The sequence below is a fragment of the Monodelphis domestica genome, chromosome 1 (genome assembly GCF_027887165.1).
Source record: "Monodelphis domestica isolate mMonDom1 chromosome 1, mMonDom1.pri, whole genome shotgun sequence".
Lineage (NCBI taxonomy): Eukaryota > Metazoa > Chordata > Mammalia > Didelphimorphia > Didelphidae > Monodelphis > Monodelphis domestica.
Window position 1 is genome coordinate 42,715,766 of NC_077227.1, and position 13,766 is coordinate 42,729,531.

Here is a 13,766-nt window from a genome sequence, read left to right on the forward strand (position 1 = left end):
GCTCTCTGAATTTGACACCATAAGAAGGCCCCCAGATGCATTCTGGAGATGCAAAGTTTTTGCCGCTGTCTGATCTGGTAGATGTTTCCTCATGTGGTTGCTCATCTCTCTCTTGCCATCTTATCCAAGAACTTGTGAAGCATGTGAGGGGGCACAGGTATTCCCAAATAGAGAATCCTTCTCTCCCTTCCCCAATACTTCTCTCCTACACACCCCTCAGTGTACTAGTGAATGTAGTACTAAATCTGTTTTGACAGCTACACGGGGGAGATAGTTCAACATAGAGTTCTGGGCTTGGATTCAGCTCAAATTCTGGCTCAGACACTGACTAGTTTTTCTCACCATGGGCAAATCTGTACCTCAGTTTCCTTATTTGCAAAAGAGGGTAATTATAACTTCTGCCAGTTGGCATCATCGTGAATCTCAGTAAGATGTATGTTATGTACTTTGCTAATTTTAATGTATACTGTAGATGTCGATTATTATCATCTATTATTACCTACATGTATATGAGCTTAGACAAACTGTTTCTTTTTGGTAGGACTTTGTTTCTTCTTCTATAAAATGCGGCAGTTGGACTAGGTCCATGTTGGCAAACCTCTGACACATGTACCAGATGGGGGCTATTCCCTTCCCCCTCTCCACACATGCCTAACATTTCTTATATCACCCACCCCTCTGCCCAGCTGCCCAATGGGAACGCTTTCTCCCTCCTTTGTCTAAGGTAGGGCAGGGGCTCACATGTAGTGTGAGGGTTGCAGTTTGGGCACTCGGTCTCTAAAAGGTTTGCCATCACTGGACTAGGCGATCTAAAACCCTGTCTACTCCCAAAGGACATGATTCCATGATCAGACCCACCTTGTCTTTTGGAGAGAGGAAAGCCTTCAAGTGTGATAGGGCAGAATCCTCTGAGGTTCCCTACCTGATGTATGAGACTTGGGCCTTGGACAGTGGCTAAGTTGTCTAAATGATCATCTGTCCCTTGTTTCAAAATAAGTGAATTCATTCTAAGAGGCCCAGAAGAGTAATTTCAAACTAGCCCAGCCCACTGGGTGTTAGTGTTCAGATTAATAGGACCTGACCAAGAGAAGGTAAGAAGAAGAATGACCCATTGAGTGGAGACAAGTAGAGAACCCATCACTAAATAGGTCACACTGAGCTTTTTTAATACATTTTGTTTCAAAGATAAAACCCTGTGATTTGTGGTGTTCAAATTCTTTCTGTGGATAATAAGCTTTTTGAGGGATGATGCTTTCATCCTGCATAATTCGGGGCAAATGGTTTAACATCTCTGGACCTGTTTCTTCATCTGTCCCAGGAGGAGATTGGATCAGATGATCTCTTGTGAACCTTGGAAACAAGGACACCATAAATTGTGAGGCTTTGGCAAATGCCTGGCTGAAATCCAGCATGCTTCTCCGAACAGGTAATAACTCACCTTCCTTGAGAGCGTTCAGGCTTGCAAAGAACTTTCATCATGACAGCCCTGTGATGTTCACAGGGGAAATTGTTTTATAACCTCCATTTTAGAGATAGGTGAAGTAAAGCATTGAGAGGGGCACTATTTACCCATGGTAACCCAGCTGGTAAATTTCCCAACAAAGACTCCAATTTCAAGACCAGTCCTCTTAGGGCCATAAATGTCTGAAACTACCAGGGACAAATTTTGTTGGGGGTTAGAGGGAAGAACAATAGAGCATGCATGGTCTGATAGGGAGGGATGGAGGGAGATGGGTCAAAAGATCATAGATCTAGAATGGGGAGGGACCTCAAAGGCCATATAATGCAATGCCCTTGTTTTATAATGAGGAAAATGAGACTTAATTCATTTGTTCAAGATCTCCTAGGGAGTAAATATCTGGGTCAGAATTTGAACTCAAGTCTTCTGACTTCAGAGGCACTGCTTTTTCTACTGTGCCACACCATTTCCCAAACAACAGAGAGAACATCCCATCTTAGAGAGGGCCCTGCTGGGATGGTTCTGAGCCAGGACTCCCTCCTGAGGATGAGTGATTTTGTTAGAAGAAGATGCCTTCCTCTGGAGAGAAGTTTGCCTTGTCTTGCCTTACAAAGCCCCATTTGCCCTGGGTTAGTGACAACTCCAAGTGTTCTTTCTACCACCCAAGTAGAAGTAGCTGAAAGGACTTCTGCAATGAAGACAAATACAGGAAGGATGGGGGAAGAAACAAATGACTCTGAGGAAGAGCTGAGGGTGAACATTTATTTTTACTTGGAGAAAAATGCTGCTGATCACCACATCCATTTTGGCACTTGCGAGCAGACAACCAGTAATGTTTTCACTGCAAATTTGACAGTCCACAATTCCTAGAAAAATGTACAGTGTATGTGGGAAATCTTTACAGCAAAAACAACAACAATAATAATAATTTTCAAAAGAAAATGAGAAGTTTCCACACAAAAGCACAAACACTGAGTGTGAACAGGAACAGTGATACAAGGATCCCACACTAGGCCTAGAATATAGATGGTGGAAGGCAGGGGAAATGGGGGAGGGGAGAGGGAAAAGGGAGGAAAAATCTCCCAGCACCCCTAAGGCAGAAGTGCTGTAATTAAATGGGTTTCAAATTTAGCCTTGTAATTAGCAATCAAATTGCAAACCAAGATAAGCCAGAGCATAAATTACATGGAAAAGCTTTGCTCAAATTAAAGTGAAAAATCTTCCTAATGTTTGCTTCCAAATGGCAGCACAGAAGTCTTAGCACACTGGAGCCTACTATTTTGTGGACCTCCCTGGACAGTGTCTGCCATTTTGCCCTTGATTCTGCAAACAAGGTCATGAACAATCCAGTAGTCCCTGGACTCCAGAAATCCATCCTAGCAGGAAAAACAAAACAAACCAGTCCTAGTAGGGTGGTTGATGGTAAGGAGGCAGAAGGAGAGGAGGCTCTAAGCCTCGCCAGCTAATGTTTCTCAGACATTCCCTCAAATTATGGATATTTGGAGAAAAGGACCAGGGGACCCCACTTATTCTCTTGGGAAGGAAGATAGGGATGGGCTCCTTCTGGCCTCAAAATAAGCTTTTCCTCCCTGGCTCTTTGACATGGGCTCTCCAGATGTAGAGAATCCAGTAGGTGCTCTCCAAGTAAAGAGGAAGAGAGACCCACTTTCATGTTGGTCAAATCAGGAGGGATGGAGAGGAAGGGCTCATATACAGAGTGAATAAGATGTCCTCTCAACATCTTCCTCTCTCTTTGTATGGGGGATAGGGAGGGAAGAGAGGAGGAAAAGGCCTTGAACCAGGCATTCCCTTCTGCTTTCACTCAAAAACCATTGGAGTTGACTAAAAAGAGGGGGGTGGGGGGAGAGAGGGAAGAGAGTATACAATGCATTTAATACTTTAAGTGATTACATATACCCTTAAAATGACAATTCTGTTGCATCTGATTCCTGCCCTGGGTCTCTTACTGCTGAGAAACCGGCAGCTCATCCTTAGCTTTCTCTGCTTCCTTCAAAGCATTAATTACTGGTAACCACGGTGAGGGCAGTTCAGGGATGGTTTTCTTGGCTTGAGTTAAGTGGTTAATAGCCGTGTAGAGACGTCCTCGGGGGCCTGCTTCCTGCTCAGAGTAATACATCTCTAAGGCTGCAGGAGTACAGTGCTTGTGCTGAGAGAGAGAGAGAGAGAGAGAGAGAGAGAGACAGAGAGAGAGAGAGAGACAGAGAGACAGAGAGACAGAGAGAGACAGAGACAGAGACAGAGAGACAGAGAGACAGAGAGACAGAAGAGAGAGAGAGGGAAAGAGAAAGAGAGAGAGAGGATAGAGAGAAAGAAAGACACAGAGAGAGACACACACAGAGAGACAGAGACAGAGAGACAGAGAGAGACAGAGAGACAGACAGACAGAGGATAGAGAGAGACAGAGAAAGAAAGACAGAGAGAGAGAGAGAGGAGAGAGAGAGAGAGAGAGAGAGAGAGAGAGAGAGAGAGAGAGAGAGAGAGAGAGAGAGAGAGAGAGAGAGAGAAGCCATTGGTTGTCAATTCATGGAGAAGTAAAAGTATTTCATAGATTCACAGAGTCATGGAATCTCAAAGCTAGAAGGGGCTTCAGAGGTCATTAGCCCAGCCCAGACCTGAACAATACCCACCACAATAGCCCTGACAAGAGTTCATTCAGTTTCTAGTCCAAGACCTCCAGAGATCTCCTCACTACCTGCTGAGGAAACCTCTTCCATTTGTAGATAGCTCTCATTGTTAGGGGCCAAGCAGAGCAAGCCCAATATCTCTTCCATAAGCTAGCCCTTCAAACATTGGAAAATAGCAGCATGGCTCCCTTTAAGTCTTCTCTAGGCTAAGAACCCCCAGTTCTTTTGCCATTGTAGTTAGCCTTTTCTCATAATACTTCGGCATGTCAGTGTCTTCTCTAAAATGTGATGCCTAGACTAGAATACATCATTCTAGCTGTGGCTCAGTGAGACAGATCACTACTCTTGTATTAAACTCTACACTTGTATTAAATAGCCCAAGACCACATTAGCTCCTCTGGCTGCCATGACTGACATTCTGTTGACTCCTATTTAGTTGGCCATTCACCCAAATCCCCAAGGACTTCTTTTTTTTAAGTCAAAGATATTTTATTTTCCCTATTACATGCAATAACAATCCTCTACATACATTCAAGGTCTTTTTTTTAAATGAACCATTATCTAGTTAGAATTCTCTTATCCAATACTTGGACAGTTAGGTTTCTTTTTTGAACAAGGAGTCTAGAACTTTATATTTACCCTTATCATCTTTCTAGAGGACAGATTCATTTTCTTTATCATAGTCACTGAAAATAAATGTGAACTTGGCTAAGAACAAATCCAGTTACTTATGACAAAGAATGTTATTTACCTTCAGAGAAAGAACTGATGGAGTCTGAATACTTTTTGAAGCATACTCTTTTTCGCTTTATTTTGTGTGTGTGTGTGTGTTTTTGTATTGGGGTTTTGGTTTTATGTGAGGATTGAATCACAACATGACCAATATGAAAACGTATCAGGATTCAATGTCTCCAAAACCTAATCCCTGGATACGATGGATTTTCTCACTTCTTTGGTCCTTTTAGGGGTTCTTAGTAACAGAGATCTAACCTTTGTTCAAACTGAATTGAGTTCTGAGGATTTAATAACAATTTACTGGTCTCATTTATTCTTATTTCCTGTGTATCTACTAAGAAAAAATTAGATTAAATCAGACATCTTTGTAAATTGGTTAATTTGAATTCTTTTTTATTAGGCTTTTCTCTCTACCTTCTTCCTCAATATATTTGGGCCTTCTTAACTACATCTACCCAACAGAAATACTACTACTGATCTACAAACTACTCTCTCTCTTCATCAGCTCCCCTATTTTTGACTCTTATCTCTAGCAGATGACTCTCAGATCTATGCAGTCTCACCTCTGATCTTCAGCACCAGATCACCAGTTACCTATTGGACATTTCATATTGGATTCATCTTCCCAGTGCTGTGCATGTAGTAAATCTTTTATAAATACTTGTTGACTGATACAAGGAAATATTATGAAGAAAAGTACAAAGGTTGGATGGCCAAAGGAATAGTTAGGGCAGAGTAGTTCAGTGCCTATGGAATGGGGCAACATGGGCTAAAGCTGGAAAGGTAAGAGGCCATTTTGAGAGGCAGTGAAGTGGTACAGTGACTAGACTGCCAAATCCTGTCTCTGATTTCAAATCTGTCCTTAGACACTTTCTAACTGTGTGACCCTGGGCAAGTCACTTAACCCTCTTTGCCTCAGATCCTCAACTTTAAAGTAAGTGACTGGAGGAGGAAATAGCAAAACACTCCAGTGTCTTTACCAGGAAAAACCCAAACTGGGTCATGAAGAGTAAGACACGACTGAAAAATTAATAAGCAACAATAAGACTGTACTTTTAGAGATTTAGATGTACTAAAATATAGCCATAAAATTCTTTCTAGTGTACATATTAAATATGCAGTCTTTTAATGAAACTGGCAACATATAAACTAAATTAATGAAATTAATAAACTATTAAGACTTTTTGACTTTTATTCTACCTAAGAAATATGTAATATTTATAAAATATATAGTATTAAGAAAATATTTATTGATGTGTGATTCTAGGAGAGACTGGCTGGAATAAGCCTGGAGATAAGAAACATCAATATAAAACTGGTGAAAGGTCAGAGATTGGTGAAGCTATTTCTACTAACCATTTGGCTTGAAATTTGGTCAAAAAATTCTGAAACTTTGGTTTGGGGGAGTAAGATCAAAGACTTGTGCAAAAAGAACCCCCTACTTATGAGAAAGAACTGGGGGAGTAGAGATGCAGAAGAAAAACAGAAGACTTATCATGTGGTTCTATGGGTATATGATTGGGGGTTTTGGTTGTAAAAGATCACTCCATTACAAATATGAATAATATGGAAATAGTTTTTGAGCAATAATACATGTATAATCCAATGGAATTGCTTGTCAGCTCCGGGAGTGGGGATGGAAGAGGGGAGAGAGAGAGAGCATGAATCATGTAACCATGGAAAAAAATTCTAAATCAATCAACAAATAAATAAACTATTGATGAAACAAACAAACAAAAGAACCCCCTATACAATCTAGCCTGCTAATTCCAAATCAAGCATTAGAAATGTTCCTTAATTCATTAAAGCTTTGATTCTACCCAACTTTAGGGGGTCTACATTTGAGGGGAGTAAAGAAAATACAAGGTCTACTAGGAAACATGAGGATAAGCCAAGCACTGTGCTAAGCATTTTACAAGCATCTCATTTGATCCTTCCAACCCTATAAGGCAAATGCTGTTATAGTCCTATTTTATAGTTAAGGGAAACTGAGGCATATAGAGGTTAAATGACTTACCCAGGGTCACACAGCTAGTTAATGTTTGAGGTCACATTTGAACTCAGATCTCCCTAACTCAAGAGACAATCCAGTTGTCTCTCCACTGCTATACCTAGCTGCCCAAGGGAAGAAGGAACCTTGACTGATTTATTAGCTTCTTTTAGTCTGTGACAGTACTAACTAGTAAATGTTTAATTCAGTTATATTTCTAGGTTTTAAGGGCCTCTTCCACTAAAACTCTACTGAGTTGACTCACTGGTGTGTGGATGAGTTACCCTGAGTTCTTGAGAACAATGATGGAAGGCTTTAAGTTCTTTCATTTCTACCCATTGGTCTACTCATGGTTTGGCTTCTGAGAACAAGTCCAGCTAAATACAGAGAAGCTTATCCCCACAAGATCGACCTTATTATAAATAAATATTAGTTGTAACAACTCAGGGAAACAGTCTCTGAAGGCATGGAAGAATGCTTTTCACACTAGAGAAATGATGAATCTTTTGAAGCATCATAAGCATAGGGGAGGAGCATTGGGAACTTTCTGGCTTATGGATGCAATTTACTCTTCCAATGCAAGTTGGTGGCTAGAATGACTCAGTGGATAGAGCACTCAGCCTGGATTAAAAGAGTCATGAGTTCATATATGGTCTCAAACACTACCTATGTTGACCCTAGGCCAATCTCTTAACTGTTGTCTGCCTCAGTTTCCTCATCTATAAAATGAAGATAATAATAGTACCTTCTTATAGGTATTTTTTGAGGATCAAATGAACTAATATCTGTAAAGTACAGTGCCTGATAGTACATAGTAGACTCTTAATGATTCAATTAATCAATCAAGGTGTAAAGAAGGTTTAAAGTATTTGAAATAATTGAATGAAACCAGATGATGAAATGAATTCAGATTGGTAGAAAGAAATAGCTATAGCATAGGTCTAGGTATATCGGCGAAGGAATTCAAGGGAGAAAATCAAGTAAAATTTGTAAACATTTTGAGGAATCAGACCCTTGTGGCTATTTTCAACAAGTTAGAAGGTAGAGGAGAAGTGATCTCAAAGGAATATTGATTTTAAAGAAAAGTATTCAAATGGATAAAGGAAATGTTCATGAAGAATGGATGTGAAAGTGTGGCACAATATTGTAAGAACTATGGTAAGAGACCTGAAGCTCAGAATAAATCAGGTCTAGGAAAAGGAGAGAATCAATGCAGAGATAGGTCTAGTAAATGGGGTTATTTAACTAACGTTGGTAATCTTTGGAAGATCTTGGAAACTGACAAATATTCTAAATTTCCAGTAGTTTTCAAGGCTTGGTTCTCTCATTCTTACCTTCCCTTATACTCCTGTGCCATGTTCACCTTAATAGGATCACAGAGTTAAATCCAGAGGGAAACTTAGAGATCACCTAGTCTCATTCTTTTATTTTACAAATGAGGAAACTGAGATCCAAAGATTCACCAGGTCAATAGTGTCAGAACAAGACTTCACCCAGTTTTTAATTTTTTTTTCCCTCTCACTATTCCACAGCTACTCCGTTCTATAAAGAAGGCATAAGATAGACTTCATTCATGACTGCAACAGAATCACAATATTCCTACACCCAGATTGTCCATTTATGCATGAAATTTACAGTCACAAAATGGCAAATAATCATCATCACATCCCTAGAAGTAGGCAGTGGGAGTGGAATGAGTAACTGGCCTGGGGATGGGAGTGCTTATAAAGCCTGGTCTCTAGGGCTAGCTTGAGACTCTGTATAATCTTGAACAAGTCACTTCACCTTTAGGGGTCCCATTTTTCTCCTCTGTAACATGAAGAAGTTGGTTTCTGATCTCTGAGACTCTAGCTCCAATCTTCTGCAATCCTATGACCTTGAGAGCGCCCCTTGAAACTTTACTGTTTTTGGTTAAATATGCTGCATTTAACATGCAAGGCACTCCCACGTCCCCCAGAAATCTCCCCAATCTCTGCTTTGGCCCATTAGGGCTGCTGGAGTCATTCAATTTGCAACTTCATTCTTGCTTTACCTCCATTTATTGTAGAAACCTGATTAACAAAAGCTAATGGAGGATACAGAAAGCTATCAGAAGTGGGTATAGAGAAGGGGGGGTGTGGGAAGAAAAAGGGGTCACAGGAAGAGTTTGACACTGGCCAGGCTCTTTCTAGCTTGGAACAATCATTATGTCATATCATAGCATATCTATATGTATTCATGTAGATTCATATATCATTTCAGCTTTCAAAATAAAATAGCAAGAAAGTCTCTATGATCTCAGTGCATCAATAGAAGAGGGAGATGCCTGAATCATAAAGATGAGGAATTTATTTTCTCACATCTAATCATTGCCTGTCTCTCCAGGATCCCATGCAGGAAGCCCAGTGAATCCTCCATGTCTCCTATGGTTCTGTCCAGTCTATTTTTAAATAAGCCAAGGGAAACGACTTCCAACACTTTACTTGGGACATCAATCTCCCTTTAAAGCATCAGCCAACTCCCCAGATAATGTGTCAGTGTTATCTGCATTTTTTCCCATCATTGTCCTCCAAGTCATGTAATCAGCCTGAAGAATTCCTCCTCCTCTGAATATTTGCCAGATGCAAGTTGAGATTCTGTATTGGCATAGGGGAGGGAGTGGGTAGGATTGGAGGGAGGACTAAGGGGAAAGGAGGTAATTAACTGGGGAGAAAGAGGTATAAGTGCATCCTAAAACAAATCCAGAAAACTTTTAATAGACATTGATTGTAACAGGAGCTCCCTTCCCTGGTGCTTCCCCTGTTCAGACCAAAGATTTTTATTGCTCCCATCTTCAAGTGGCAGAAAGATTTGCCAAGATAGTCCTGATTGGACTATCAGTTCCAGTAGAGGGTGAATGAGCCTCCTCAGTCATCTTCAGTGTTATTAGGACTGCTTAATCACAATTTGTGTAGTCACAGATATCGTACTCACGTTACAGATGAGGAAACTGTGTAATGACTTGTGCACAATCACCTAAGTAGCAATGCTAGAACCACCGTATGGTGGAAACAGAACTGGTTTTGTAGCCAAAGGATCTGGGGTCAAATCCAGGCTTTGCAACCAACCAGTAAGATTTGGGACTTGCCATTTATCCTCTGTAGTTTCAGGATTCTCATAAATAAAAGCTACATGAGCATATTGAGATCCTTGTGGCTCTAAGCTCAGGATCCTATGATCTCTGTGATGCCCTTCTGAATTTCCTTCCACTGTATCCCAGCATCCCTTTGGAAATCACAGATAAGAAGGAGAAACAGACCAAGAAAGGCAGTAGTGTTTTTTTGGGGGGAGGGGGGCTCAATTTTTTCTGCCTGTGGCAGAGCTAGTGAGAACATTTCAAAACACAGGGAATGACTTGAAAATTAAGAGAAGGATGTGATATTACTGTCCCCTGAGGAGATTCTCTGAATATGAGGAGTTTGGACCCAATTCACTAAGCTGGAAGGAATAAGAATTGGCCCAAATCCTGGAGACTGGTCCTTTTGAAATTCACTTAAACTCAAGGGTCTGATTCAAGATACTGAATTAATGGAGAGAAAAAGAGAGAATGAAGTCTGCACATGAAGCCCCTTGATAAAACATACTCATTTCCTACCACCTGTTCCAAAGCCTCTTGAGTTTTCCAAAAGGTCAAAATACACAGCAGTGAAGTGAAACAAACCATTCATTCCCTGTGACATGCCTTCCTACACTTCACTATGAAACAGTCCAGTGTTCCAACAATCAGACAAACATTTATTAAGCACCTTCTATGTGCTAGTTGTTGTTTAGGCATTTTCAGTTGTGTCTAACTCTTCATGACCCCATTTAGGGTTTTCTTGGCAGAGATCCTGGAGTGATTTATCATTTCCTTCTCCAGCTCATTTTACAGATGAGGAAACTGAGGCAAATAGCATTAAGTGACTTGCCCAGAGTTACACTGTTAGTAAGTATCTGAGGCCAGATTTGAACTCAGGTCTTCTTGACTCAAGGCCAGTGCTCCATATACCTAGCTACTCCAATCCCATATGCTAAGCACTGTGCTAAATACTGTAGAAAAGAGGGGTGAAGTAGAGAGAAGTATTTAAATTTCCCAGGTTGTCTTTCTTTTGGTTGTCTTTCAATTAAACTAGCTCATACATCTACAGAACTTTAATGTTTCCAAAACACATTTGTGACAACATCTCTGCAAGGCAAGGAGTGATGAGGAACCTGAGGGTCAGAGACATTAGTGGCTGGGCCAGAATTCCACTTCAGTTCTCCCAATTCCATTTTTCTTATCCCAGAGGAGTCCTCACAGAAGACTGGAAGGGTTTAGGTTGGAAGTGGGAAGAAGGAGCTGAAGGGAACAGTGGCTTTCAAGAATTCCTTTCTAGTGCCCTTAAAAAAAGTGGACATCAGGATAGAGGAGAGCCCTGATTAGTTGTCCTGGAGTAATGGCGTCTCATACCCAATGCACCATCAGCTTGGGTCAGGAAGAGCAGGAAGAGAAGGAAGAACATGGCAATGCCTAATGCCCAAACCACCTCTTCCAGGATACTCTCTTCTAGCCTTTGTTGGGAATACTCACTGGATCTTCTGGTCTCAAAATACTTTAGAGTCTTCTAATGACTTATATTCTCATTTTTATAATATTTACCCAAATCCTTAATTTATGGATATATATATAATATATATGAACACACACACACACACACACACACACACACACACACACACACACACACATATATATATATATATAATTTGTAAGATCTAAGAAGGGAATAAGGACAAGGATGGTGACAGAATGTGTGGCTTTTAGGAATGAAAGCCAGCTCACTTTTTAGCTTTGTAGATTTAGGACTTTGGGCTGTGCTGACACATTAATAAATGGTCATTGGTTGATTTATCATATTTATCTTTATATTCTCCCCCCCCAGCACATTATACATAGAAAATCTTTAATCAATATTTGTCAGACTAGTTGAGTAGTTTAGAGTAAGATATTTAATTTCTTAGTCTTAGTTTCTTCATTTGAAAAATAGGCATAATAATAGCCCCCACCCTCACAGGACTGTTGCGAGGGTCAAAAATGGTTGATTTTGGTGAAGTGGTTTGAAAATGTGAAAGATGCTATATAAAAAAGCCTTCTTGTTATCGAAAGGCAACATAATAATAGAGTACTGGACTTCATTTGAACCCAGGACAAGAAGACTTGGGTTCATATCTTGCCTCTGACACTTAATAGCTATGTGAAAGTGGCTGAGTCACTTAATCTATGAATTCTGGTTTTCTCATCTATAAAATGGACTTAATTGTGATATTTATCTTATAGTGCTATAGGGAAGGTCAAATGAAAAATGTATGCGGCATCTATTACATGGCAGCTACTGTTAATTTCTGTATGTGGGTCCATGGAAATTGTAGAGTCGGCTAAAATTGTTCACCCTTCCATTTGTAGGATCCCTTGCCCTTGGCACCACTCAATGGATGGTCATCAAAAGCAAAGAATCTTCATTCCCTTTTGCTATGCATGAACAACTTTTTGGCATAAGATGTTCTCTAGGAGAGAGGAAGTTGGGCTTCCTCCTTGGGGGAAGCTCTTCCAAAGTGTAGGCAATGAAGTGTTAGCACCATACCTTAAACACAAAGCCCTCCGGACAGCTTAACTGGTCGTACCAGAGAGCCTTGTACATGACCAGCATGAGGAGACAGGCTAGGAACGCCATCGTGATAAGAATGAGCCCCGTCAACTAGAAAGAGGAAAAAGAGAGAGAGAAGAAAGAAAATGAGTGAGTCTGGTGCAATGGACATTCCTGGGCAGAAACAGATTGGACTCAGTGACCAGCCAAGCTGCTCTCCAATTCAGAGTTGTTATGATCCCTATTAACTGTCTCAAGTCTTGGCCCTTCTTCAGATATGGAAGTCAACCTTGGTCTTTACCTTACACAATCCTTTTTATACTACTGTGTCATCCATTCTGGTGGTGTATCCTGCAAAGACAAACTGTGTGAACAAGATTTATAAGGCAGATTGCTTTCCTAAAGCCTAGCAATTAGAGAGTCCTAAGGCTCAAAGAAACTTTGAGAGGCTAGCTTGACAAATTAGGGTATAATGGGTGAAAATCACTGAACTGGGGTTCTGAAGACCTGGTTTCTAGATCCATTAGCTAGCTACAGTCTGAGTAAACTGTCTGGGCAGCCACTCTCACCTCTATACAATGAGACTTGGGGAAAAGAGTAGAGATCTCTAAAGCAGAGTTGTTAAACTCCCTGCCTGTCCTCGAATGTGGCCCTCAATGCTTCTGACCAGTCAGAATCAGATTAAAATTTTGTTGAGAAACTCAACAAAAGAAATAAAAATATGATACATGAATTATTAATTTGTAGTTTTCTAAGTCAATAAGCAGTTGCAGAGAGCTGATTCTATTTCAATTTGATGCCATGCTGGAAAGAGTCAAGAAGACAAGTTCAAATCCAACCCCAGACACTAGCTGTGTGACCCTGGGCAAATTACTTAACACCTCTGCCTTCCTCAGTTCCCTGGATTGTAAAATGGAGATAATTCCACAGTGGTTGTGAGGATCAAATGAGATGAGGTGCTGAACATAGTGTCTGACATATAATAGTCACCTAATAAATTCTTGTTCCCTTCTCCCTTCCAAAGTCTGTTCTAGCTGACTTTCCCACCACTCTCCCACCACTAAAATTTAAGTGTATGTAGTTTTCCATATATATAAAGAGATTTATCTGAGAATGGAAGAGTCATGTTAAAGCAACTTTGTTTTCTCAAGAGTTAGTGGATTCTTTAGTAATTCAGAACCCATTTGAAGAGGAAATTCTTATTTTTAATTTTCCCCATTATTTTAAATATTCATGATATTTCTTTTGAGTTTTGAATTCTCTCTCCCACCCCTTACCCACCCATTAAGAAGGCAAATGATAGTATATTCATTATA

General features: G+C 40.3%; 1 protein-coding gene across 6 annotated transcripts in view; it reads right to left on the reverse strand.

Annotated features, from left to right (window-relative positions):
• Positions 1–2,207: 2,207 nt before the first annotated feature.
• The window catches only part of CALY (calcyon neuron specific vesicular protein), a 105,951-nt gene continuing 94,392 nt past the window's right edge, over positions 2,208–13,766 (reverse strand). For 4 of the 6 annotated variants that reach the window (XM_056797842.1, XM_056797834.1, XM_056797856.1 and 1 more), the window contains 3 exons: positions 12,448–12,561; positions 3,427–3,626; positions 2,208–2,325 (listed from right to left, as the gene is read on the reverse strand). In XM_056797842.1, the coding sequence (XP_056653820.1) occupies positions 2,298–2,325; positions 3,427–3,626; positions 12,448–12,561 (342 nt within the window). In that variant the 3' untranslated portion in view covers positions 2,208–2,297. Of the gene's footprint in view, positions 3,627–12,447; positions 12,562–13,766 lie in introns of all 6 variants that reach the window. The other 2 variants (XM_056797867.1, XM_007478089.3) reach the window with 2 other exon arrangements.